This window comes from Astatotilapia calliptera, chromosome 17, assembly GCF_964374335.1.
Source record: "Astatotilapia calliptera chromosome 17, fAstCal68.1, whole genome shotgun sequence".
NCBI lineage: Eukaryota > Metazoa > Chordata > Actinopteri > Cichliformes > Cichlidae > Astatotilapia > Astatotilapia calliptera.
In genome coordinates, this window is record NC_137438.1 from 29,507,826 (window position 1) to 29,535,781 (window position 27,956).

Genomic DNA, 27,956 nt, shown 5'->3' on the forward strand with positions numbered 1-27,956 from the left:
CATCCAATTACCAGTCAGGTGCCTGCCTGAATGTGAAACATGTATAAGAAGATGGCAAAAATGAAGGCTGAGATGGAATTATACAGGTAGCTAGCTGCACCGACTGCTGGTGACATGCTTTTTCTCTTTTGTGTGCTTTATATCCCACAGCTTTTGATCAGGTAGGCTGAAGTTAGCATATGGTAGATGGTGAGAAAGACACCAGTTTCCCTTTTCAGATGTCAGCCAGTCAAACTGTAAAAGGAATCGCCTGGAAAGGCCGGTTAGTAACACTATGGGGGAATCTCATATGATAAAGGTGTAGATTATGGATGCTGTGACTTTAAAAGCACCTTTCTTAACTTTTCCTTATGTAATTAAGAATATATAGTGCCCGATGATTGACTTGAGAACTATCCAGACCATACCCTTGATGTCCTATGACAGCTGGAATATCCATCACCTCCTTCCCCAGAACCCAACAGGTTAAGCATTTCTTCAAGGACATTTAAGGCTATTTGACATATTTGAAGTCTGTAATTTAGCTGAAAACAATGTTTTGGAAGAATGTTGATGTAGTATACACTGATTGGAAAATTCAGTGGTGAAAATAGAAACAGATCAGCAAAAGTTCTGGAAAAAGCTCACATACTGGTAACTTACCCTGGCCCCCTTTTTCCCAGCTGGACCAATTACCTGTTGTGACAGGGAAAAGACAGTTTAATAGCAAAACCTCTATATACTAGGTTGAAATATATGAAATGGTTTTCTTACACCCTTCGCCGGGTCTCCAGCAGGTCCTCTTGGACCTTCATCTCCCTTTAATCCCATCGGTCCAGCAGGCCCCTAGAAATGTGAAGGTGAACTGTCAGTGCCACTTCTGTTGTGACCGTTAACTCCAAGCCTCTCTGATAAAAGCTGTTTATTTTTGTTCCCAACAAATCAAAACCAATTTCTTCTTTTTATCATAAAAACTAATCTTGTTGAATGACTACAAAGCGTACTACAAAACACAGGAAGATGGCCCTCATGATGACAGTTTTTCCGGTAGCAATCTCTTCCAAAAGATTATGCTGCTTCAAATTAAAAATCACTGAAGCAGAAAAAAATGACCCATTTGCAAAACATACCCACTGAGGTTTGACAATTTGGCTCGTGGATGTATGCAATCATAACCATCTCTGATAGAGTGTAATCTTCCAAACCCAGAACAAAATGACTTCCTCATTTGTTCATTCATCAATCTAAATTCCTGCTTGGAGACATTAGCAAAAGTTATTAATAGGTTTAAAGCTAGTCTTTTAGTTTTCAGAGCTGGTGCAAAATAAAAACACTGCATTTGCCCCTCCCTTGTTTTTTAGATTTCTTTATAGCTTTTGATAAATTCTTTTAACATCTGTTCCAATTTATTTCGATCTTCTCTAATCCCCACAGAGTCGAAGGTGTACATACAGGTTCAAATATATGCATATTCTAATATACTGATATTTGGTTAAATGTGTCTCAGCAAGTTGCAGTTTGACGGGATGCTTTAGGTAGCCATCGACAACTGATCACAAATCCCGCCAGGATAATTCTGGCTGGGGTCCTCTTGGCAGAATTTGTAGGATTCATTTAAACTGGTTGGTTTTCTGGCATTTCCTGACTAAGCATAGTCTACAAATTTTCAAAAGGGTTGAGGTCGGGACTTTGGAAAGGACATTACAGTGTTTGTGTTTGGAGACAGTCCTTATTTATTATTCCATTACTTGTGCAATATACCAGCACCACTGGCAACAAAACAACCCCAGAGCATGATGCTGCTACCACCATGCTTGAAAGTTGGTGCAGTGTTCTTAGGTTTGAAAGTCTCATCCATACTCCTCAAAAAGTAGTAGCAGGATAATTCAGTATTTGTCTGACAATAAAGATTTTCTCTTTTCTTTTAAACCTCTTAAAACCTTTAAACTTTTAGATCTCTGACATAAACTATATATGTGTCTGCTCAACTTATCACTTCGTAGATCATCTCATCGAGGTCTCTTAATTGTTCCATGCTCTTACCTTAAAACAAGAGCCAATCACGCTAATGAGGTTTCAGAAAAGCCTTTCTTAGCTTATCAGGATGATTGGTTTGCTTTTAAAAAATGACGAAAACTCATTTCTATAAGTTAGCTTTCCGCAATTATTATGGGCCACAGTTTATATTTTTTGTGTGTATAAAAGTGTGTCTGTTGAAATGAATGTGTCACTATGTGTCTGTATGTTGAACTGTATTTATTTATCTTTAAACTGTGACTGTGTTTTGAAAAGCGTTGTATAATTAAACTTTTATCATTATTATTATTATCATTATTACTAATAAATCTGATGCCACATTGTATAAGATGCAATCCTCACTCACTGGGGGTCCTTGTGGTCCTATTGGTCCCACCTCTCCTTGGTCTCCCTAAAGAAGAAAGAAAATGTTAACGCACACTTTTTTTGTAAGCAGCCTTATTCTTGTTAATCTAAAATGAATCTTCACATTCATATGCATGATAATTGTAAAGCAGAAAGAATTTATATGTGAATGAACTCACCTTGTCTCCTGGCTCCCCTTTCATTCCTTTTTTCCCCTGCGGGTATAAATAAATCACTTGCTTTAAATTAATTCATCAATGATTGTTATGCAGTCTTCACTTTTATCTGTGATAAATCTGCTTCATTTTATTAGAAGGAAGTGCAATTCATTTATATGCATTTAAGTATAAAACATGCAGGGTAGTCATATGTGACTATTCAGTTGGTGATAAAGTGCACACCCGAGGTCCAATGATTCCCTGGATGCCCTGCTCTCCACGCTCACCCTTAAAAGACAAAGTGAAGAAACATGTGAACCCACAATAAAGTTTTAACAATAAGGGGGGTTTAGATTACTTTAGAATATTAGCAAAAATCTGAGTTTAAAAATGTATATTTTGGTACCTTTGGGCCAACTGGTCCTGCTAATCCAATATCTCCCTGCATGACAAAAGTAAAACAAACACACAAATAATCCAGTCTTTAATGCAGTGCAGACTATTCTCCAAAGTCAAGCTGATGACTAAACTCTGTGTCCTTCATGTCTGCTGTAAGGTACCTTCTCTCCTTTCTCTCCATGAGGACCTTGAACACCTTGTATGCCAACTCCCTCCTCACCCTGCAAGAAAAAATAAATATTACAAACAATAAAGTATTTTTAGTAATTATGCACTTAGGGTCTTTATAAGCACAAAAGCTGTAATTCAAAATTACCTTTTCTCCTTTCTGGCCTGGCAGTCCTGGTCCCCCATCAACACCAATGGGACCAGGCAAACCTGCAATGCCCTGCAGCAGTTTGCACATGTGTCAGTTTGCGATGTGAGAGACAAAGCGGGCACAGAAACGTCTCAAATTCTGTTTTATTTTTTTCTTAACTAAGCTGCCCGAACACTATCATTTTATCAGCTATGTGCTTACATCTTTTCCCGGCTCTCCTTTGTCTCCTTTCACGCCCTGCTTCCCACGTAAGCCCTTTCAAAAATAAATGAAATATTATAAGATATGCAAACACAACAAGACATATTATATAACAAAATAACCAAGCGGTTTGAAAATAGGCTGATATACAACATTTATGAAAGTAAATTAAAAGTAGGGATTCGGGGGGTTTTTTTGAGCAAATGTATAAAACGACAAGAAGACAGCCTTCATACTTACTTTTGTACCCGGCTCTCCGGGATCTCCCTGCGAAGTGCAAACAGTAGAAGCAGCTTTGTTGGACTGTGCTGTCAAAACATCTTTGTGACTCTTCATACTAAATACTCCAAGCTGTCTTGACATTATGTGATGTGCAGTGACAGGCATTATAAAACATCATGAATTAAAAAAAGGTGGGGTGTAATTACAATGCCCTTTTTTTTTCTTTGCTTCCCTTGAATTTACGTTACCTTGACAGCTATTCCTGGTGGCCCCGGTGATCCTGGCTGACCAGGCAGACCTGGAGCTCCATTGACCCCTGGAAGACTGGGAGGTCCTGGGGGACCCTGTAACATGCAGTTAAAAGTATCTTAAAATGCCTTAAAGATTACCTTTCAAAAACTACTTGTTTATTTGTTTGTTTTTTGGGGAAATTTTTTATTTTATTTTTTTTGCCTTCTCGAAAACTCACTGAGGAGCCTGGCTCTCCTTTTCGTCCGGGCACAAAATTTGGATCTGTACCAGCTATGACGTATCCCGGCTCTCCCTGAGAGGAAGGCAAAAAAAAAGACTCTGTTCATTGTTGTTGCAGCATACAAATCTTAAAAGTGCATAAACATCTGTCTCATGAATAGAAAGCAAAATTAAATGCATGGATTACACTTACTCTCTCTCCTCTCTGTCCCTTTGGACCAGGGAGCCCAGGTGGACCCTACCATGAAAAGACTGTTTCAAAAATCCTTTACAGTCTCCAAAGAATATAGATGACACAATTAATCAATCTATTTTTTTTTTTACAGATATTTTGTTCTCACCATGTCACCTGGAACACCTGTAGGGCCCTGGAAATTTAGAAAGTAATCATATTTTCAGGTTCAGATCAGATAAGTGTGAAATTCTGTTCTATATGGATATACAAGCGTGAGAAAAGGAACGTTCTTGTAGCACTATATGCAGACCTATGATGCACTGCACAACAAATTAAACACAGCATATCAGCACAAACACCTCATGCCAACTGTCAAGCACGGTGGTGGAGGGGGGATAACTTTGCTCCTTGCAATAAGTAGATCAAATGTGAGGCCATCTCCGTACGTCCTGTCGAAGTTCAGACCACAACCTGACTGAAATGCCTGGACCTCAAGAGAGCTGTGCATACACTCTTTGCACAGGACTGCTTATACTGCTGTAAAATCATTTTCATATGACTTTAGGTACCCGTTGGCCAGCAGAACCCGGTGGTCCAGTTCTTCCTGGGCGACCTGGCAAACCAGGAACACCGTCAGTTCCAGGAAGTCCCTGTCAAATTAAGACATTAGAGTCAGTCCTGAAAATAAAAATATTAATAAAAACATATATATATATTAAATAACAAATTGCAGAGGGACACAAATACTACTGCACTGTTAGTGGTTTCGATACAGCATTTAAACATAACACTAATTGTATATACTGAATTCAAAGAAGACAGTACACGGGAACTAATTTAATGCAAATGGTTTAAAAGACGAGGTTTCACATACTTTTGAAGCTGAAATGCTCTACAAACATCTTAATTCATGTTTTGTTTACATGCAACTCTTGTTGCTAAAACTATTTTGCTTTTTGTCACTCATACTGCATGTGCTAGTATAAGGTAATAAAGGGCAGATGTTGAAGACAACAAATAATAACTAAGGCATTTATGTGTAATGTGCACAAACAACCTTATTATTATTTATGTACATATATTCATGCACATACAATTAACATATGCTGTATGTGCTGATGCTTACCCTTTCTCCTTTTTCTCCTTTTGAAGATGTGAAAGGATCAAACTCTCCAGGGCTTTGTCTGAATCTCTACAACAACATTAATAATTGTTATTTTTTAAAGGTTTGGTTGATGATAAGTAAAAAAGTGTATCTGAATACACAAGGCAGAAGCGGGGCCAGTGAAAAACTGAATAGAAGGGAGAATAAAGTTTAAGCGTATTATTTAAAAGGCGACATAAAGTAAGAACAAACATACCAGACCAAGACCCAAACTGTCTCCCTGAAAGAATAAAAGATTATCAAAAAATAAAGAAATAAGTTTATGAAATGTTACAGGAAAAAATGCATCACTTTTGCCTGAGTCAAATACAGTAACTCACCTTTTCCCCTTTTTGGCCCTGAAAAAACAGAAAATTCATATGATTAATCACTGCAGAATAACAAGGTTTAACAACTCACGATTATAACTTTGCAGGAGAAAGAATCAAACAAACCTTCATGCACTGAGTTAGGCATGGACCCTCGGGCTTAAGCATCTCCTCTGGGTCATCAGTGGGGGTGTCTAGCTGAGCACCCTGAAAATGAAAAAAAAAGAATGCATTACAAACTATTCAACTGACTTTTAAGTAGACTACAGAAGCAGAGAAGGCTCACTACAAAGCTTCTTTGAATTTGCTCGTCAAGAATAATTTGAATTCCTATTATGCAACACAAGGTTGTATAACAAATTTGAGATGTAGTCTGTTTGTGCTACCAAAAATTCTGAATGAATTATTCACTATTTGAGTCATAAAAGTAAAGCTACTGTTTGCAGTGAAGGGGGGGGATCTCAGAGCTTCACACGTGTAGTCTTGTGGCCTGAAGAAAGAAACTTCAAAGTTAATTGGTTAAGCAGCAGAGGCACCACATGTAGTGCCAGTTGCTGAATTTCCCAGTTAGGACACTTTTTTATGCTCGTCGCTATAAGTGACTTAGTGACTTGGAAAGTTCTATCTGTGATATTGATTCAGAGAAATTTGAAGCTGTTTATCTGCTGCACCTAAAAAAAACCCCAAAAAAACAGGTGTGTCTGTCTTTGCCTCCTTTCTTCTAAAATCACCTGCTTATTTTTTTCCTTACAATGTGCAGTTGATTGTTCTCTGGCTACCACACCGCAAGATTGCTCATGTCCTCAGGATATGAACAAGAAAAATACATGTACATCCACAACAAAAGAGGGGCAGGTGCTGGCCCGACAACAAGTAAACAACAAAAGGAAAAAAATCAACTGCTTGAACACTGCAGAGCTCCGTTTTTTCCTACTGATTGCACCAGGAAATCTATGACGTTTCTACCACACCTACTCATTTTTAGAAAAGAAATTTTGAGTTTCATTATTGAATGCGAAGCTCAAATCAGCAGCATTCACAGAGGCTTTATTTATTATCAAGGTGTGTGAAGACGGGGGACAGTGGAGCCAACTGCTGAGGATCTATGTGGACAGGTCTATTGTCTTTTATGAAAAACCAGCCTCTCAAAACACATCATCAGAAATGGGCTGAGTCTGCAGTTACGTCCTCCGGTCTGACGTCAAGTAAAGAATGGTGACGTTTTCTCACCTGCAGAGCCTTTGTGTGCAAATTTAAAATTAACTGGATGGACCTTCTCCCTGGAGAAGGGAGCCGGAGATCGACAGACGGATTGGGGCTGCAGCTGCAGTAATGCGGACGCTGCACCGGTCCGTCGTGGTGAAGAGGGAGCTGAGTGTAAAAGCGAAGCTCTCAATTTACCGGTCGATCTACGTCCCTACCCTCACCTATGGCCACGAGCTGTGGGTAGTGACCAAAAGAACGAGATCGCGGATACAAGCGGCAGAAATGAGCTTCCTCCGAAGGGTGGCTGGCCTCTCCCTTAGAGATAGGGTGAGAAGTTCGGCCATCCGGGAGGGGCTCAGAGTAGAGCAGCTGCTTCTCCACATCGAAAGGAGCCAGCTGAGGTGGTTCGGGCATCTGACAAGGATGCCCCCTGGGCGCCTCCTGGGTGAGGTGTTCCAGGCATGTCCCACCGGGAGGAGGCCCCGGGGCAGACCCAGGACACGCTGGAGAGATTATATCTCTCGGCTGGCCTGGGAAAGCCTTGGTATTCCCCCGGATAAGCTGGAGGAGGTGGCTGGGGAGAGGGAGGTCTGGGCCTCTTTGCTTAGGCTGCTGCCCCCGCGACCTGGCCCCGGACAAAGCGGATGAAAATGGATGGATGGATGGATGGACCTCTGTGTAATACATGGTCATTAGACACAAATAATAGGCTCCACAGGTGTTTTAGAAGATCCACCTACACGTGCAAGTATGTTCACTTTACAGGCACAGTATAAAAGCTGTCCCAATACAACAAAATCTCCTACAACGCATACTTGTATGTATCGCTTATGAACAAAGATTTTCTACATTTACAGTCATTTATTTGTTTTAGTTTCTTACAGACAGACAAGCAATACCTTTGCCTTATTTTTTTTACCTCACCTCATCTTGTAGTTTGAACTCTGTGATGAGTTCGTCGCTACAGAGGCTTCTGATAAATTCTCTCTCCACGGAGGGAAAATCATCAAAAGTTGGTGAATAGAAGATGTTTTTGTAGCTGGTGGGAGCTGCAATTTTATTCAGTTCTTCACGATCTGCATTCGAAACTCCAACTGCCAGGACGCTGACCCCTACAGAGACACAATCGTAACATGATAACTGAATATTTTAGTTTAAACTTTTAATGAGTGAAAAATCCGTTCACGTGTTTTGAACAGTTTATATTATAACTCACCCAAGGCGCGGGCAATTCTGGAGGGTGGCACCACATTGTCTTGGGCCTTGCCATCTGTAAACAAAACCAGAACATGGGGTACATCCTGCCTCATCCCATGAGCCTCCTGGAACAGTTCTTGCAGAACATAGCTGATGCCTTTTCCTGAGGAACAAAAGAACAAAAACAACAAAAAATAAGTTTTAAGAGAAAGTAATATGACTTTTGGTTAAATTCTGGTGGATTATGTTTGCTAGTTTTCCAGCACTGTAATGAGATTCTTCAGCCATGTTATTATTTGTGGTCCTGGACCATATGAATTCTTGTATCATCTCACTGATTCAACAACTTTTCTTTCTTTCTTTTTTTTACACAAAATTCAATTTGCCCATGCACAATAAAAGATCATCTCATATGATACTAACTACATCAGCAGTTAGTGTGCAGGTGTTTGGTAACAGAACAGTGTGACACCTGTTAAAAAGGCTATGGTTTTCAATACAGGAAATAGTAAAAGAGGCTCCTGGCCCACTGAAGATAGCTGGCAAAATGAGACAAAGCATGGTGCACATCTGTGTGAGTATCACCAACCGGTTTTGGTGTTGCCCCCTCCATAACGCAGCGCTCTGAGAGCCCTGAGCACAGAGTTTCTGTCTTTGAAGTCATTAAGGCGGAATTCAATGCGAGGCTCATCGCTGTAATGAACCACAGCTATCTGAAAGAAGATTGAGAGAGTGAGAAAATGCACATCATCATAACAGCAATATAAAGGATTTTTAGATCACAGCTGACTGTGATGAAACTTCATTCTTCAAAACAAAGATCATAAGAACTATATATTTGCTTGTGCTTGCCTCCTTGGCTGACAAAAAAATGGCATTATGCCATGTGTCTCCTTTCTGCCAATGTTTGAGTCTGATTCAGCCCATTTGGTGGAGAAGAGCACATTATGTTACTGCTAATGGTCTAAGCCTGCACATGAGACTCACCTTCCGGGCAGCTATTATGACTCAAAAACTGCAATCGAGTCCAATTTGTAATTGTCTAAACAGACTCACAGCCAAAGTGATAAAATTAAACACCTGAAAGTTTTATCTTCAGCACAGTACAAAGAAAAGTTTTTACTGAGCAACTAACCTGCGTGCCCTGTGAACCAATTACGGGGAAGTATGTAGCCACTCGAAATATGAAGTCTTTCATCTTCCTAAAGTTGTCAGTGCCAATGCTCGACGACTCATCCACCAAGAACACTATATCCGCTTTGGTCTTACCGCACACTGGACAGAAACAGGACAGAAAACAGTTCTAACTAAAAAATATGCTACATATTATTTAGCATGAGGGAAAAAATATAAGAGAATCTCTAAAATACCTGGTTGTGGTGGTGTTTTTTTCTCTGTCACTCTACTCAGTGTGGTTAATCGAAAGGACGTGACTGCTCCTGCCTTGCCCTCAGTGACACTTGGCTGAACGTGGGGCTTCTTGGTTGTTAAGGACTCAGTTGGAAGCACAACATCAGGGTGCCAGGTGGTCCTCATGGGTGATTGAGCAGTGGTTGTGTTGATGATAGAGGCAGTCTGGGAGTCCCCAGTGTTAGGTGGGGAATGGGGGGGCACTGTAGGTGGCACAGGCTGGACTGTTAACGCTGGGCGAGCTGGTCCCACTGTGATACACAGAACCATAACAAATAAATCAAACGCTTGAAGTCTCTGGAGTCAAACAGAGTCTTTGCTGGAACAACAAATGGGATTGCAAAGGAAGCAATAAAACACTGCTGCAGCATTCTTCAGTTTGGGTTTTCAGCTTGTACCAGTCTTAGGAAAAAGCTCCTGTAGGTGTTCACTGAACATCAACAAACAGAACAGCTGACAATAGAAAGCTAAGAAAGATGCATGGGTAGTCAGACAAATAGGTTCAACATTTTAAAGCATTCATGAAGTTTAGAATAAGATGGCCATATGAGAGATGTAGTGCTAAATAGCTTAACACTTAGCTAAGATAGCATTTCTTTTCTTCAGGAAGCTAATTTGAGCTTTGTCAATTTTATGCTTACAAAAATAAAAATACACACACAGTATAGTGTGATGTGACTGTAGGTATTATAGCCTGATCAGTGGATGTATTAAAGTAAACAGAAGGATCTGAAGTGTATGTCTGTGATTCAGTCAAACAACTTGGAGAGAGTCTTACATATTCTCTGATACATGGTGCTTATAGGCCCCTCCACTTCTCCATACAAAGGTCTGATGGTGAAAAGATATGTTCTGCCATACAAGAGATCACTGATCTTATAGTAGGTGAATCCAGGGCCAAGGATTTCTGTTTTTGTGTCAAACACTGAAAAAAACATACATAGAAAACATGGTGTTGCAAAGTGATCACTTGTGACAGTATGGATTCAAGAAATAAGAAATAGGAAAATAAATCTTTATACTAAAATGGATTTGAGTGTATAAAAAGGAAAGCAAACAGTATTTTTTAATAACCTGTAAAATAATGTGTCAAATCTACAAATAAAAATGATATATCTGAACATCTGGTGACAAATTACATGTACGGAGATTCTGTCAATTATGACAATATTACTTTAGGAATTTTGTTAATAAGACTTTTCACCTTATTAACAAAAGGGTGCTTATGTTGCCACTTTATTCACAAAAGACATATCATGGTTAAAACACTTTGAAATCTCTAAACAATTATTCCTGGCATGCTGGGATACTTGTGTTTTATTCAGGCAAATATTGCCTTTTCAGACCAAGACCTGCTAAATAAAAGAATGTTTATGGCAGGTCTCTGTATGCAGTGTAATATCATTTACATAATATGTAATTCATCTCTGGAGCCTAAAAGAAAGTTGCATGAATTATAAGAAGGTGCTTTATCAAGTTGTGGTTGCTTACTGACCTGAGATGTGCCTCCAGGAGAGGCGATATCCTGAGGCACCAGCTACGCGTGTCCAGTTCAGAACAGTACTGTTATCTGTTGTATTCAAAGCAACAAATCCTTCTACTTTGGGAAGATCCACTGAAACACACAAAATAGCTCTGATGAATAATGACATAAAGAAACAAGTGACATTAGGTGGATTTATTATATCATACGTCCTAATGAATATAAACTTTAACATTCCCAGTATTAGGCGCATATATGTACATAAAAGTTGTTTTTTTTGCATCCACCACATTAGATTTTAAATTAGGCCATCAATATGTGATTGAAGTGCAAACTTTCAGCTTTGACTCAAGAGGTTTGACAAAAGTTTTGAATGACTTGTTCCTGAAATACAACCATTTTAAACGTAGTGATTTTATGAGGCTCAAAGTAATTGGAGAAGTTTTTCATAGCCTCTGATAAAAGATTTTGAGTTGACTCAAAGTGTTTAACTTGCATTTTGGTAGCTGCTCATTGGAACTTTCAATACGAGGTACTTTTAAATCTACTAAATTTTAAGCCACCGTAGTGGCATTTACACATAATCTGTTTAAGGAAACTGGTGAAACATATATTACTGAACATTTCCCTGAAACTCAGACTGTTCCCTACTACCAGGGCCAGGCAGGACTCACAGGTACGTGCTGTGACCAGGACAGCGCTTCCTTCCCTGCTGCCCACCATGGAGGACACCTGGATCTTGTAAGCTGAGCTCTCTCGCAGGTTGCGGATGGTGTAGGAGGCAAAATCAGCCGATACCACATGGGACTTCTCATCACCCCCTAGTGCACAGAATAATTAAATCCAGCATGAAAGTGTCAAACAACCGTGTTTGCAGTCATTTACGGATGAAACTGTTATACAATGAGTCACAAGAGTCTAAACTGAGGAGTGGTAACTCATTATGCTGCTAGATGCTGTAATAGGAAAATACTGCAAATATTTTAATTTAAGACATGCTTAATATTTTCATCGACCCGAGTGAAAAAATTTTTTCTCAGCTTCTCTGATCCAGAGATGTAAATGCAGTTGTAATTCTACTGTATATTATGTCTACTTGTTCATAGCCTGAGGCATTAGAATACACATTTGGGTGGTTTATTTATGTGGTTTCTTACCAAGAAATGGGATCCAAGAGATTTTGTATCCAGAAGCCCCTGATGCTTTTTTCCAAGATAGTGTGAAGGAATTTACTCCAATGTCCTCAACCTTCACCTCCCTCACTGGCTGGATTGGATCTGACTCTGACACTGCAGCTAAGCATAACATAACATGACCACAGGAGATGTTAATCCAGGTTTTATACCATAAAGCTGTGACAATTTTTTTTTCACATCACAATGCATTAAGGACCCAGAAATCATAAAATATGTGATTAAAATATCTGAAAAAATTGCTGATGTGACTTTACTTACCCCTCCCTATTATTTTACACTGTAATAAACGTAGCACTTGAAGCTCGGAATAACACTCTGACAGTGACAGTGATAGAATGATAGCAGCCCTGCTGACTTGGACTCAGTGACACATACTACAAGTGACAGCAGCAGGAACTGTGGTTATAACGGGAAGACCAAAGTACATGACATGTCAGTCAAACGGCGACACTTACGAGGGTTTATGTGGCACAGATTGGGGAACTTTGCCGTACCCTTCCCATTTAATTACGATGGGGGCACAGCTGCACAGAGCCATTTTAGATCTAAAGATGGCTCATGATAAATTCAAAGTCACTGAGACTTCACATATGTTTAGTACCTGTGAGCTGAGATAAGGAGATTTCTGGTCCCTCTGAGTTGCCATACACTGCACAGATGGTGACTGTGTAGGTAGACTGTGGATTCAGGTCTTTGAGACGATGGAAGAGGATGCTACGATCCAGGTACTGGACTTGGGGTTTGCTATTATCTGCAAGCATCAGACGAAAACAAAACAAAAGACAAATTATCCATCTATCTGTTGTAAAGATAATGTATGGTAAATAGAGGGTCTTTAATCGGGCTGGCATGCTGGCATGCTTTAAAATGGTGTAATGGGAAGGAATAGGTATAAATATATTACCTGTTTTCCATGAGAGTTTGTACTCGGTGGCTCCAACGATGGGACTCCACGCCACATCTATAGTGGTGCTTGTGTAGGATGTCACCTTGAAGTTAGAGACATAACCCAAAGGAGCTGAAAAAATGAAAGAAAAAACATCAAGGACTGATCTTATAAATACCCTGTTTCAAGTAAAAAAGATGAATCACAAATCTTTGGCGTTTTTGATTTCCTCATCGTGACTTTTTTTCTTAAAGCCCATTTTGGAAGTTGCTGAAAGTCTGCTGATCACTAAACGCACTGCTCACTTCAGTGTCAGGACACCAATTCGTTGGGTGTGGTTACACATGTAACCGAGGTCAGTGACGATGTGTGTGGTCATGGTTAATACAAACAAAAAAGTCTGTTTAGCATGTAGTGTTGCCCCCAAAATTCGTTGTGCATTGCACCACTGAATTCAATTCTCTCCTCATGAACCATTTACATATCAAAATTTCTTATCAAGGTTTCAAGGTTTGTTTGCATTCATCTTTATAAGGTTTAATGTTTAGTTTTTAATATTTTTCGTCCCAGGCATTGTTAGCTTGATAGTGAAAGCTTGATATAAGTGCTCCTGGATATCAGTGGAATGATGTGATATCATTATTACGTCACCTGTGTGCATGCACCCACAACAGACAAAACAGAGAACCAATAATGGGGACAGCTCCACAGCTCTACTGCTTATAGACTGTGCAAGCTGGCATATCTGAGTACTTTCAGTAATACAGAGAAGTTTGAAAAACTATTTAGCTTTCTAGTTTCAGTCATGAAAAAAACCCTTTTAGACTTTAAGAGAAGTGACAGAAGTAGGAACTGTGGTTGAAATGGAGTCATTCCTGTGCCCCAAGGGTCCTATGTTCCTGAGCTCTAAAAGGCACATAATGGGAAGCTGGAAAAATGCATATTTTCCAGCTAACTAAGCACCTAATGTGACTTATGACTTATGGGCTATTGTGGGTACGCGTCAAAAAGTTCTATAGAGTGTTACCCAGTGTTTTTGTATGTGTGTGTCTGCAATAGAATGGTAAAGCAATATTGAACTGAGGAAACATAGCACCATAAGAACATAGATATACTCCTGTTACCATGGCCACATGCCAATCAAACAAAACCAGATCTCTTTCTCTCGCCATTATACTTACTGAATGACTGAGATGACGCCGCACAGAGGAACAAGACAACTAGAGGTCAGATTTCATTGATAACAGCCAGTAAGCATCCTGGGAAGCTGCTCCGGTAAGTGTGGAACACAATTTTTAAAAATAATATTTATTACATCTTTACTTCCTTCTAATAAACACTAAAGCTACACCCAAAAGTTTTCTGGGGGAAAAAAGTCTATTGAAAAAGATGAAAAAATGGCTTATTCCTACATTTGAATATGATGTCTGGTGAACAAGGTTACTTACAAGTTCTGAAGGTGGCAGCGATGCCAGGTCCAACCGCAGCGCCAAACAGCACGTAAAGCGTCAGGACATACTCCGTATCATGGGCTACATTTTTCAGCTGGTACTGTGTAGTGCTGGTGTTCAGAGCCAATTGTCTGGGACGATCCCGACCAACAAACTCTAGAAATAATATTAATATTACAGTTAGTCTGTTATTCCTCAGTGACTTCAAACTTTCACTTCGTATCAGAGGCAAATATCCTCCTTCTTTCCCTGTATTTCATCGCAAGCTACTGTCATGTTGCTATGGTTAAAGTGTCCATTGAGAAAATAACCGAGTTGAGAATATCTGCAAAAAACAAGGGTAAACAGCGGCAGACAATAGTGACTGAATAAATCACCTGGGGTGGGTCTCCATGCCAGTCTGTATCCTGTAGCCCCCGGGACACTGTTCCATGAGACGACTGCAGTACTTGTGCTCACAGCAGATACTTTCAGAGTCTGTACTGAACTACTTTCCACTGACAGAAAGAGAGATAGTGAAAGACAAAGAGGACTGTTATGCATCTTATCTACTGCTTTGGTGCAATTTTATTTTGAAAATTTTTAATTACATGTCTTGATTTTCGCAGTGGTGATAGGCCCCTCAATGTCTCCAAAGATGGGGTTGATGGTGATGGTGTACTCAGAGCCTGTGTGGAGGCCCTGTATCATGTAGAAGTTAAAATTGTCCCCGAGGTTTATGTTTTCTATGTGGCCTTCTACAAGATATAAAGTGACATTTAAGCAAAGAGATGTATTAAATTAAATATTTCGCATTTTAGCTGTTTCGCAAGAAAGGTACTTAACCACGATACCTGTAGATGCCCATGTCAAACGGTATCCTGTAGCACCTTTAACTGATGCCCACCTTGCTTGAACGGTGTCTGTGGTGGCATTTTGGACCAGAAACTGATGAACTGGCACCAACTTCACTATTAAGCACATCCCACACATACATGCAAAGGTAAATTTAGGTAAATTATACACAATGACATGACAGAGTAGAGAATAGAGTCTGCTTGCTAATATTTTTTACTAAAACAATACCACCCTGCTGTGGAAATATTGTGGTACTGCACTTTAATATTTGCTCTTAGGTGTTGTTTGAAGAGACATTTAAAGCAGTTAATAAACTGCTTCCAGTGTGCCGGAGCGTGCTCTCTGGCTTTCCTGTTTATGTAAATGAACATAATGATGGGGTTTTGAGCCAAGCTAATAAACTTACATGTCTTCCCCACTACTGAAACCGGTTTACTTGGTCCTTCAGGGTACACAGCATAAATACTGACAGTGTACTTCTTATCCTCCTCCAGACTGTCAATCACATGAGAGGAAATGTCTCTGGGAAGCAGCTGCTCATAAATGAATCCTGGTCTGTTGGCTGGAGAACAATCATAAATGCACAAGAAATAATACTTTTAAAAAAAACCTCTTTATTAGAACCCATTACAGCTTTCTTTCAACAAACCCCTCTGGAAACAAAGTTAACATCTAGCATGCACTTATGTCAGCATACATCTCGGGATGAAGATCTTGAATCCATTTAGCTTCCCCTGGGGGGGTGTCCAGCCGAGGCGCAGGGAGAACAGGCCCTCCTCAATAACACGGAAGTTTGAAACTTCGGGCAAAGGCGCTGAAAGACAGACACCTGTTGCTCAGGGAAAGATGACAGCATACAATTAAAAATAGAGACACTACACTAGGTGCATGAGCAGACACTCACTTGTCTTTACTTTGATTGTCGCAGAGTCTCCTATGAGGCCTGGGTACATGGCATAGACGGTGAGGGAATAGTCGGTTTTGGGACTCAGCTCTGTCACCATGGCTGTGCTCACATCTGCCTTCAGATCCATCTGTTACATACACAGACAGCAGAACAAAAGGATCTGAGTGTGTGTATGTTTGAGTGTGTATGTTGTGTTTCCCTGAGACATAAAGTGGAAGACAGAATGATGTTTAGAAGAAGATGATTGATTAAGAGGAAGAATGTTCAAGTCAGAGCCGAAGATAAACATACCTGGAGGCTCTGCAATGGAACAGAGAGACATTTTTGGGAAGTACGCTTACATAAATATCCTGCTGTTTTGCCTTTATTGCTTCAATTTCATTTATATATCTAACTCTAAAAACCACTGACATCTTTACAGTTTGTTTAGACTTTTGTCCACGATAATTAAATTTGGTTTTATGTTGCGTTTTATAACATAATGCAGAATCTAGGCAGAAACAAAGAAGCACTGATATCATTGAGACGACTGCTCATGTTGATTGCTTTTGTAAATGTTTCACCGAGTTTGGAGTGCTACACAATGACTGCAGGAGAGATAAATCTCACTGAAATGAGTCCACTACTTAGACTGATCACAGGGGTGAGCTGCTGTTGTCAGCTGTTTTAACTTTTAATATGAGAAGTTCATGTAATCGATGTGTTTTAAAGAGGAATTCCATGGAGAGTGAGGTGATTAATCAGCAGTAAAAAAAAAACTGAGATGTCCAACTAATTCATGAATTAAATGCTTTACTGTCTATGAAAGTCAGTATGATGACATATTGCATGCTCTAGCTCAACAATAATGCAACAGTGACCTTATCTATGGACAATTCCTCACCTGCCTCTGCTGCACAGGAAGGAGTTGTCCCTCCGAGCTCAGTGGAGTGACCAGGAGGCGATATCCGGTGACATCACCCGTGGCCTGGCTCCACGTCAGTCTAAGAGAACTGTGGGCCAGTTCGCTAACCTGAAGGTCTCTGGGACCCACCACACGTTCCTCGCCTACGATTAAAAGTAAGTGTAGAAAGAGTGATGAGACAGACGGGATGAGGAGCGGAACATGGAGCAGAAAATATGCAAGTTGATGTAAAATATGTCTACAAGATAGATTATGTTAGCAAAGAAGCTGCAGAGTACAGTGAAATAAAAGAACGTTATTATTCATTTTTATTATACCTTTCAAGTGCGAGAGTGCAATACAATTCGTCAATATGAAAATGCAGACAGCTGTCAGTGAGTAGGCAGCTTTTTCAGCATATTACAAAGAACTTACTAGGCTGGGAAGTTTTCACAGGACGTGGGGGTTCAGAGGCAGTGAGGCACACTCTGCGGGACAGTTTGGGGAGGATGGTGTCCATGGTAGAGAAATCAGTGACCGGCAATAGATGCTCGGCATGTGGCTCCGACACAACCCTCCTAAGCTCTGCCTCATCAACCCCCGTGAGGCCTGGTTTTCAGTATAAATAAGAAGATAATGAAATAAAGTCTTTTATGCCAAGGTGCATAAAAATGTTTCATAACCAATTCAAGATGATAAACAAAAAAAATGTGAACATATGACAAGATTTTTTTAAAGATATTATTAACAAATTTTTGATTATGTGGAAGTTTACTCGATTAATGCACACTGTGTGGATATTAAATGGTTTTGTTTGTATTTTTTCTGATCTCCACCAGGGGGAGGTGTTGCATTTTGACAGATTCAATATGAAAAGCTCCAATATGTGCCCATATACACATATATTTTACATATAAATAACCACAGTCGTTCAATTTCTGGAATGAATCTCAGTTTGTGCAAGTGGGCCCTAAATGCCAAGGCGTGAAGTATTTAAGTTTTCCTAATGCACAAAAGAAAACCACTGGGAGATTTTTGCATTTTGCAACTCTGAATAAGTTGTCTACAGTATGAAATTTGCACATAAACAACATGAATGTGCATGTTGATTTCTTACGAGGTCTAAGGCTGCATAGAGCAGGGAGGCGCTGATATAATTTAATTTATGCTTTCCAGGCTGCTCTAGCTCTACAGGTAATATTGGCTTTGCATTAGCGGTCAAGATTCATGTCGAGCTGCCACGCGGTGGTGATGAACGAGAGGAGCAGGTTTCGGTGTCAGTGGTGGGGGTGGGTGGGTTGGGAAGGCACAGAATTGCCTAATGAAAAATGACTGCGATTAGCACACCATTGGCTAATGAGCAGTAATTATTGCATCGCTGCAGGCTGTGAGGAGTAAGTTGTGGGCTTGTGTGCTTATGCCTGTGAGTAGGGGGAAAAGGGCAAGGTACTGTATGTGCAAGTAAACTTGGTGTGTATACATACAGAAGCATGAGCGCGCTCAGGTACTCAGAAATAAGACTCCTACACACAAATACCCACACTGAATCCAATGAATTCAAATGCACAGGACATGAATTTCTAACTGCAAACACTGCAGATAAGCGGGCAGAGCTTGGATAAAATCTGAAGGGCTGCTGCAGTGGGGATGTTGAAAGAATTCACAATAGCAACTTCCACACTCACCTACTGCAAAGACAGTAATTCCATTGTCTGCTACTGCTCTGACTGCAGCACTGACCTGGTCGTCCGACTGTCCATTTGTGATCAAAACAGCAATCTGCACAGGACAGAAAATGGCATATGTAAAGAAAAGACAATAATGTGAAGATCTGCTAATTCTTGATGAATGAATGCATAATATAAAGCTAGTAAAATGTATTATATTTAAACACATACGGGTCATTTTCAGCTGCTCTCTTTCAACCTCTGTTTTCAACTATTGTTGGCATCACTGGAGGCTTAAATCAAGCCTCCAAACAACATTTGTTTGTGTTAAAAGAGCATCCATGCAAACAGTACCATTCTCATGAAAGCCTCCAAAGCCTTTTGATGCAGTTTAGCACATAATTGAAAACATAATTAAATAAATCAGACCCAAACTCAAAGTGGAATTCAAGGATGCTGGCTTGCAGCTGAGTCTAATAATTTCCCCATTAAGGAAAATTCTCTCAGTTCACTCAAAGTTCACCCCTCAGTCAGTGAGGAAGGGAGGTGGAGAGCATCCACAGGAGAATGTAGTTGCTGCTTTGCATGCTGTACAATTCAATATATCAGCCTAATCCTCAATTCTCCACCTTCCCATATCCAGTGTGCTGTAGCAAGATGATTCACACATGCACACAGAGATAGAGAAATGATTAGAATGCTAACCAGCTGTGTTATACTGTGACTACACTACAGTATTAGACTGTCAGGGAAATGTGTCTGATAGAAAAGGAGAGTTGTGGGAAAGAAAGTGTATCTGGATATTTGACAAGGAACTTCTGAGACAAGTTGGTGAATGTGGCATTTTTGTTAGGATCCAAGAAATGCACCAAGCCCAATTTAACACTTGTTTTTTTAAGGTCATTGGCATAAACCAAGTTGAGTCACTGTGGATGACCATCTGTTGGATGTTTAGCAGTCACGCCTTATCTCCATCTGATAATCGATGAAAATCTGTGGTGGAAAATGTATTTTCTTTATCTTTTATTTTTCCTCCAAAGCACCAGAGAAAGCAAAATAAATCCTGTTCCCTGTTGCACCTTTCAAATATTATCAATTTGTATTCTCAGCATATAACACGATGGTTTAATCAGATTCACAGCTGTGTGAGAATGGTAAACCTGTTTATTTGTTTTTTCCACATGTCCTGTGGAGTGGAAATATAGATTCCTGACTAGTCATTTCCTTTCACACAGGGCCGAAACAGACAGTACATGCATGTTTTTGCAGCATGGGTAGTAATCTCAAATCAATAATTTCCCCAAAGCCTGTGAAACAACATGTTGTCAAAAATTACCAAGATTTAAATTTCTCTTTTTCAGTGTATAACAATCCACCTCGCTGTGTAAAGCAGCGTACCTTCGGGACAGAATCCCGCCTGATGACGGGGCTGAAAACAGAGTCGACCAGAAACTGGAGTGCCATGCCAGTCCTCCTGGATCCACCTTCATAGGGAAGGTCTTTGATGGCTCTGAGTACCTCCTCAAGGGAATTGTAGTCTGTCAAAGCAATCCGCATCCTGCATGGACATAGAAGCACAAAACTGGATCAGATAGAAACATTTTTCCACATTAGACCACAGAACTGTGTATTCTGTCACCGTTCCATCAGAACCAGCAATAACTCCTTCAGCTATAGTAGCTCATCTGTTGGATCAGACAACACAGGCTAGCCTTTGCTCCCCTAGTGCATCAATGATCCTGTTGCTGGTTCACTGGTGTTCCTTCCCCAGACCACCTTTGATAGATACCAACCACTACAGACTAAAAATAGCCCAGAAGAGCTGCAGACAACCCAGTTGTCTAGCCACCAACATCTGTTTCTTGACAAACTTGCTCAAATCCTTATCCTTGCCCATTTCTCCTTCTTGTAACAAATCAAACACATCAACTTTCAAGGACAAAAGGTTCATGTGCTCCCTAGTATATCCCACTAGATACTGGAGCCATAATGTAGAGATGATCAGTGTTATTTACGTCTCCTGTCAGTGGTCATAGAAAGTGATCATGTAGAAAAGACAGCTGAATATAATTAATGCCAAGCTGCCACAAAGGTTCATGCGATGTGCCAAGCTCAGGACTGACTTCTACCTTGGAACATCCCCAAAGACAGTGACTCCAAAACGGACCCCATCAGCTCCGACCACATTGTCCTGAAAGGAGGAGATGATGGCTGAGATGAAGTCTTTGATTCTGGAAAAGTCTTTATGACCCACGCTCCAGGACTCATCCACCAGAAACACTATGTCGGCCTGAACCACTGTCCTGCATGCTGAGGAAAGAAGAAAAGATTAATTAATATGTGTAAAATGGTAGCATATACATGAAGCATAGAAAGACACAATAAGATATATTTTAAGAAGATTCAAGAATTAAAAAGAAATGCACTAATACTAATACGTAGCTATTATTCCATTACCTCGTCAGTAACTTCAAAAAAGGTGAAACTTCTATATATCTCTATACTCTCTATATCCTTTTTTGTATTTTTATGGCTCGTGGATTGTGAGTTCTCCAAATTCTAATTCTACATAAATACCCAACAGTTCCTGAAAGCTATGCTGCCTACAGATTGGTAGAAACTGTTATCAACCACTTAAATGGCACTTTACACCGTGGTTTACTGACACATATCGTTTGGTTACCAGGGTAATATCGGTTCTCTGAAAACCGACTGAGAAAACCAAGTGAGGTTTTAAACAGAACTCACTTTTTTTAAATTTACTTAACTAATATTGCCCTCATTTGAGCTCATTAACTAAATGTTTTAATCTATTATCTATCACTATCAGTGCTACTTTAATAACTTTTAGTATTATAAATTGCCCAAGCCATATTTGAATATTTTATCCTTTAGTTAAAAATGAAATCTATCATTTTCAGCTACTGAATTTGGGTTTTTTTTTTTCTTTTTTTGCTGGTTTCAAGACTTGAATAAGACATTTTATCAAAATGTAATTCTCCATTACATTTATCTTTAAGGGTTTCCCTCTGAAACCTCAAAAACACTAATTTAGCCTCCTGCTGCTTCAGACATCTTTAATTCCTACACTGACCACCAGATAGCAGTCTTGTTCCACCTTGCTGAGGGGATTCCTTTCATTTGCTTCTGTCATGCAGCCAGAGCCTCACACAAATCCTTATGAATTTTTAATGAGACACAAGTGAGCCAAAGAGACTATCAATATTCTGAGCACTCCAGCAATAAAACTTTAGTACAGCGATGAGAAACGCTTAGAATAATAAGGTAAACACACCCAAAATCAGGGTCAGTACCCTTGCCCAAGCAAACAAACGCATTTAAAATAAGAATCTGCTGGGTTTGATGGGATTTAGATGCTTTTTTGAGTGAACTGGTGCACTGAATACGCAAGTGCACCGACACATATTCACATGCACAAACTGCTGTGTCTGCAAACACCTTGTAAGTCAATATTCTGGTATTGCATATGCAATAAACCAAAGTGACAACAGCATTGATTAGGCTAGTGAATAGGAGATAGGCGCAACTGATTGTTCTGTAAGTGATAAGCGATTCTCTGCTGTCTTCTATTTCATTATCAAGCTTTCTCTCCTCTATTATCTCACCCTTCTTCCTTTGGCTGCAATCCCAGGATTCACTGGGGGTGACATATGTCTTCAGCCCATAGCGGCCTAACATTATGTTCCTCCTCACACACCTATACATTTCTGGCCATACACCAAGGAAACAAAATATCACCGGGAATAGCATTATGGAGGCCTCTCAAGCGCTATTATCTTTGGAAGCTGTAGTATCATATATTCAGCAACAGCAGATCTATTAGCGAGGACTTATACTCATTGATGCACTTTGAAGAGATAAAACAATGTTCATACTTTCCGGTCCGAGTTGTGCCTCATAAAAGCAACTACCTACCCTATAATAAACATGTGGCTTTTCCATTTACTGGATGCATTTCACACTTGAAGGATTTTAGTAAACGCACATAAAATGTTGTGAAGACTGAGCAAAGAAGCAGCTGGAGGTTGGTGTCTGTCAGACAGACACAGACTGGGATGGAAAACAAGATCAATTATCCAGAAGTTCGTCTGTCTAGGCTTGCAGGTGAGATCGACATGCCCAGGATAAGGACACAAAACATGCTGAGAGATTAGGAATGGTTTTCTTGAAGGTTATCTATGTTGATATCTCAAAGGTTGCATACACCTTGGTGTTGGACCACCACTGATTTCCACATTAGATGTAGCCCAGTGGCTTGAGCATATGCTGCAGAAAATTCTGCCAAGAAAGAAAAAGCCTCAGAAATATTGATGCATTACTCCAATTGCCTCTGACAAGATTAAGACATGAGATCATAAGATGTAACCCATCAGAGAGCACACATCAATAAAAATGCAATTAACAATAACATGTATTGTGCTACAAAATAATCGTTAAGAACATAGGTGAGAACAGGAAGTAGTTGCTCAATAAAGCCTATTATAAGCCTAAGGGCCCTTTGCTTTCTAGGGCTATCAGTCATTGTGGCAGCACGGCAGTATTTTTGTCTTGGTCTCCACCAACTACTGAGATTAAAATGGGATTTTTTTATATTACATTTTCCCAATGAGCCAGTTGCTAATTTTTTAGTGCATGCTGTTTGGTGTTGGGCAGGTATGCACAGTGAGTTTGTCATAGCTTATTTAATGAGAACAGCTGCTTACTGCTGCAGAAAAGACAGCTGGCAAAAGTGGCTGAAACTGCTTCTCTCAGTAAGTTTGTGGGATCTAAATCACTGAGTTAAAAGAGGCTACAAAGCACTAATGATGCTGAAAAGTTGGGTTAAAGTTATCTGATTGTTTCTCACAATAAGCAGCTTCCATACATTATTGCTTATTTGTTGCTTGTATGAGATGAGATTATTTAATGACAATTATACAAACCTATTTCCTGTGTTTTATGAAACACAGGACCTTAAGAACAATGTTGGGTTAACAATTAAAACTATAATTAATCAACAGTAGGAGGACCTGCATAGGAAGCACAGCTTTTAATGTATTCTTGGGCTATTTATAACCTTCCATAATTCTGCCCAACAACTTTACCAATCACCTTCTGCCAATCACAATCCAAGTGGAGGAAATCTAACTTTTGATTGGCTCGTTGACCTTTTGGTGACATCCAATAGCACCTGAGGCTGGAGTACTGTATCTAGGGGGATGGGTTTGACAGCGTAGCTGACAGAGTGCTGTACTGTACATGAGGGCAGCAGATGTTTAAATTCCCTGACTAGACAGAGTCTGGAGAGAAACTGTAGCTGGGCTAGTGTCTGCCCCATGTACCAATCCAGGTGTGGAGATTTAATGATGGAGCACTCGCACAGACTCTATTCATTGAGCACCTGCCCTTTCCTTGGCCTGATCATCCAACCTGTCTAATTTATAGATCTGTGCACCAAGCTAACAATTGGACACGTGGCTGTGACTCAGAATAATACGTACCTAACTCTTTTTTCACAGACAGAAAATTAAATGGAGAAAAATGACTGCAAACATGAGTCACTGAGTTAAATAAATCAATCATCAAGTAACTGAGGGGGTGGAAAAAGTAAGGAGGAAAGTTGATGTGCTATAGGAGAAGGGAAATTTCACACAAATTAATTCTGTAAGCATGCAGTACAGGTTTATAAATATCACGACTCACCTTCAGCGTGCGCTGCAACACTTTGATGAGTCAGATAAAGGGACAGTAGAAAGATGCACACAGAAGAGTGACCCATACTCTTCCTCGTCTTCCTCCTTCAGTCACCTTCTCCTCCTCCCCAGTTCCTCTCTTCACAAATGCAGTTCCTAAATTGCACTTCACAGTCATCAATCCCACCTTTTCTTTTCTCCTATCTGAAAAATATGCAAAAGAACAACAAGAAGAAAAAAGTAATTACAGGCCCTCAAAGATAAACATAATCAGCTTTTTTTTTTTTTTCATTTGTGAGGGAGTTGGAACTCTTCTGCAGAAGCCAAGCTTTTGGTGTTTGCTAAGAGTATTTTTTTTTAATTACAGTAATACACAAAGAAGAGTTTAACAGCGTAGTTCTGCTGTACTCAAGAGACTTGTAGACATGTAACAATGACTGACTGGCATACTAATCAAATAAATAGGTCCAGGTTAGAAACTTTCATGTCATATTATACATGAACTCGGATGTCTTCTTATACACTTCCATGTCCTTAACAAGTGCATAATGTGTTTGATAATTATTATATGTCCAGGTGCAGGCAGGAGCCTCCCTGTAAACACTTTTATAACAAATTCCACTGACGCCAAGGAAATTAAAGCATCAAAGGGGTTTTTATACTGTCCAATAAGGACCCGTTGATTTAAAGCACTTAGCATTTAATGTTATTGTGTTGATAATCTACTGTAGCTGTCTTACAAAGCAGATCCTCCTGGGATTTCAACATACAGGTTGGCGTAAATGTGTAAAACTGTTTATGACATGCTGTTTAGTGATGAAAAAAAGTCCTCTATTCAAAGGTATAAAAGTTACAAGAACCTTGAGGATACAACTCAGCGATAAATCATTTGATCACAGCCAAAACAGAGACAGGATAAGTCATAAATGGAGTGCACTGTACATTTCTAATCATAACTACCTCTTTAAGATGTTTGATGGCTTTATGGCTTAAGCTAACATGCCATTACAGTGGCTTTGACATAGTGTGCTGGATAAGTCATATTTGCAGTTAAAATGCAAACATTAGAGTCCTGTTTTTATGGCATATATTCTTAATAATTTCATCAGCAAGTGTGGGCATCTTTACGAAATAAGATGTTTTGGCAGTTTGCTGCTCTGCAGGACTCAGATCTGTATTATTGCAATGCCACAAACTTCCCAGGAGTGGAAGTCTTAGCACATTTACCCCAAGGCCAACGGAAAATAACATTCTCAGAAAAATAGCAAAAAACAAAGAGGCTTTGTTAGCATGTTATATGTTAAAGTTCACAATCCACAGGACCATGTTGACCACAAACACCTCATATTAACTGTGAAGCACGGTGGTGGAGGAGCGATGATTTGGGCTTGTCCATGACCTCCTCTTTATACCAAAGTATTCTAGAGTCAAATCCAACAGCTAAAAATTGACAACAGTGATCTCAATCACAGCAGAAATCTATAACAGAATGGCTGAAAAACAAAGATAATCAAGGTGTTGCAATACCCCTGAAAAAGTCCAAACCTCAACATGGCTGAAATACAGTGGCAGGAGAGCTGTGCATAAACCAATGCCTACAAACCTCGATTAACTGAAGCAACATTGTAAATAATAGTGGACCAAAATTCCTCCACCACAATATGATAGACTTACAACGTTGTATAGACAACAATTACATTTGTACAAAAGCTGGTTCTACAAGCTACTGAATCATAGTTTTTCACAAGAGCCTATGCAGTCCTGTGAAAACGCGTTTTTTTCACGTGACAGCAGATAATGGGAAGAAAGATAAATAAATATGGACTGTAGCTACAATGTTAAGATAAAAAAAATTACCAGAGTTTGGTTTTGGGTGTGTGAAAGGCAAAGTGGGTGGAGATGGCCAGTATTTCTAACAGGCACATTCAGATGGATGAGTTTCACCAGTGAAAACACAAGCATTCTTCACAAGAATCTAGATAGAGGGAGAATAATAGTTTTTGCTATGAGAGTAAACAGAGGCCCAGTAATGATCTGGAATAGAGAAAATCCTTCTCTTATCTTTTTGACTGCAAAAACCGCAAGTCTGATTTTCATTCGTATGCTAGCTGATTTATAGGAATATTATCTCTCACAGTGGTGTACACCTGGTTATTTCAGAAATGCTCCTTTCTGTCTCAGTTAGCTGGGGGGATGTGCCTGTGTCTGTATTATAGGCTGTTTAAGGCAAGTAGGAGAGTACTCTGAAAATATTACTGGAGCTTCTTTACTCTGCCCTTGGTTTTCACTACTTGTGATTGTGGCTCAAAGAGTTGGCAGTTCGTCTTGTAACCGGAAGGTTGCCGGTTTGAGCCCTGGATCGGACAGTTTTGGTCGTTGTGTCCTTGGGCAAGACACTTTACCCTACCGCCTGCTGGTGTTGGCCAGAGGGGCCGATGGCGCAATATGGCAGCCTCGCTTCTGTCAGTCTGCCCCAGGGCAGCTGTAGCTACAACTGTAGCTTGCCTCCACCATTGTGTGAATGAATAGTGGAATTGTAAAGCGCTTTGAGGGCCCTGAAAAGCGCTATATAAATGCAATCCATTATTATTATTACATAGAAATTGATTATGCTTTGGGTCAGAATAAATGACTAATGCATTTAAAAACTCCCAGGTACTCCCAATGTTATGAGAATAAGGCAACCTTTTGTAAATATCCCCTCAGATTTAATATAAAATTAACAATGTATGGATGCGTTTATTCATTAACAACTAACTATTGTACTTGGTTCATCTCTCTAATCTCAACACGATTCATGTATAATTCTGCCAGAAGTGGAACAACCCCGGAAAACATGTTTCATATGGGCCAATTTCATTATTGGACACAGGATGCTATTATTCTGTTTATTTGGCACATAAATAGGAACATATCCGGCCCCAAATAATAGCTTTATTAAGAATAGCGTCTCCTTTATGTCTGCCATCTTTGCATCATGCATCACACTCATGTATTCTTAGTTGGATAAGATTAACATAAACATATCAAAAATTCAAAAGCTACTTTTTCCTAGCATTTTGCCTAAAGCTGTCAAACTACTTATAACGCATCTTTTGTTACACTAATGCTTGTTGAGTAAATAGACTCTAAAAGATAAATACACTAGGAAAATCTACACATTTACTGCAGTGTACAACCCCCAAATATTCTTATCATTATGTCCTCATAGATATAGTAAGAACAGAAAGCCTCGAATGACAAAGACCTTGGACAAAGAAGAGAAATGGGGAGTTAAAGGGCTTGTTAATATTTGCCACTGTTAATGGGCGGCCAGCATGATTTTGTCTTGCCTTTTATTACCACTTCTAGCTCCAGCACG

The 27,956-nt window shown here is 39.8% G+C and overlaps 1 protein-coding gene across 7 annotated transcripts in view; it reads right to left on the reverse strand.

Annotated features, from left to right (window-relative positions):
• Positions 1 to 27,956, reverse strand: part of col7a1l (collagen type VII alpha 1-like) — a 78,201-nt gene that overhangs the window by 46,214 nt on the left and 4,031 nt on the right. For 6 of the 7 annotated variants that reach the window (XM_080291229.1, XM_080291225.1, XM_080291227.1 and 3 more), the window contains exons 2-44: positions 24,606 to 24,799; positions 21,032 to 21,212; positions 20,301 to 20,460; positions 18,921 to 19,014; positions 17,671 to 17,844; positions 17,236 to 17,399; positions 16,350 to 16,479; positions 16,143 to 16,259; positions 15,852 to 16,007; positions 15,442 to 15,558; positions 15,199 to 15,345; positions 14,986 to 15,105; positions 14,606 to 14,764; positions 13,176 to 13,289; positions 12,873 to 13,022; positions 12,233 to 12,370; positions 11,750 to 11,896; positions 11,088 to 11,207; positions 10,371 to 10,517; positions 9,553 to 9,843; positions 9,318 to 9,457; positions 8,772 to 8,895; positions 8,202 to 8,345; positions 7,910 to 8,097; positions 5,906 to 5,986; positions 5,792 to 5,809; positions 5,668 to 5,691; positions 5,433 to 5,498; positions 4,876 to 4,956; positions 4,473 to 4,499; positions 4,325 to 4,369; positions 4,130 to 4,204; positions 3,909 to 4,004; positions 3,679 to 3,705; positions 3,439 to 3,492; positions 3,235 to 3,306; positions 3,080 to 3,139; positions 2,926 to 2,961; positions 2,763 to 2,807; positions 2,541 to 2,576; positions 2,363 to 2,407; positions 754 to 825; positions 643 to 675 (exon numbers count right to left, since the gene is read on the reverse strand). In XM_080291229.1, coding sequence (XP_080147355.1) covers positions 643 to 675; positions 754 to 825; positions 2,363 to 2,407; positions 2,541 to 2,576; positions 2,763 to 2,807; positions 2,926 to 2,961; positions 3,080 to 3,139; positions 3,235 to 3,306; positions 3,439 to 3,492; positions 3,679 to 3,705; positions 3,909 to 4,004; positions 4,130 to 4,204; positions 4,325 to 4,369; positions 4,473 to 4,499; positions 4,876 to 4,956; positions 5,433 to 5,498; positions 5,668 to 5,691; positions 5,792 to 5,809; positions 5,906 to 5,986; positions 7,910 to 8,097; positions 8,202 to 8,345; positions 8,772 to 8,895; positions 9,318 to 9,457; positions 9,553 to 9,843; positions 10,371 to 10,517; positions 11,088 to 11,207; positions 11,750 to 11,896; positions 12,233 to 12,370; positions 12,873 to 13,022; positions 13,176 to 13,289; positions 14,606 to 14,764; positions 14,986 to 15,105; positions 15,199 to 15,345; positions 15,442 to 15,558; positions 15,852 to 16,007; positions 16,143 to 16,259; positions 16,350 to 16,479; positions 17,236 to 17,399; positions 17,671 to 17,844; positions 18,921 to 19,014; positions 20,301 to 20,460; positions 21,032 to 21,212; positions 24,606 to 24,681 — 4,491 coding nt within the window. In that variant the 5' untranslated portion in view covers positions 24,682 to 24,799. Of the gene's footprint in view, positions 1 to 642; positions 676 to 753; positions 826 to 2,362; positions 2,408 to 2,540; positions 2,577 to 2,762; positions 2,808 to 2,925; positions 2,962 to 3,079; positions 3,140 to 3,234; positions 3,307 to 3,438; positions 3,493 to 3,678; positions 3,706 to 3,908; positions 4,005 to 4,129; positions 4,205 to 4,324; positions 4,370 to 4,472; positions 4,500 to 4,875; positions 4,957 to 5,432; positions 5,499 to 5,667; positions 5,692 to 5,791; positions 5,810 to 5,905; positions 5,987 to 7,909; positions 8,098 to 8,201; positions 8,346 to 8,771; positions 8,896 to 9,317; positions 9,458 to 9,552; positions 9,844 to 10,370; positions 10,518 to 11,087; positions 11,208 to 11,749; positions 11,897 to 12,232; positions 12,371 to 12,872; positions 13,023 to 13,175; positions 13,290 to 14,605; positions 14,765 to 14,985; positions 15,106 to 15,198; positions 15,346 to 15,441; positions 15,559 to 15,851; positions 16,008 to 16,142; positions 16,260 to 16,349; positions 16,480 to 17,235; positions 17,400 to 17,670; positions 17,845 to 18,920; positions 19,015 to 20,300; positions 20,461 to 21,031; positions 21,213 to 24,605; positions 24,879 to 27,956 lie in introns of those variants that run through there. The other variant, XM_080291224.1, reaches the window with a different exon arrangement.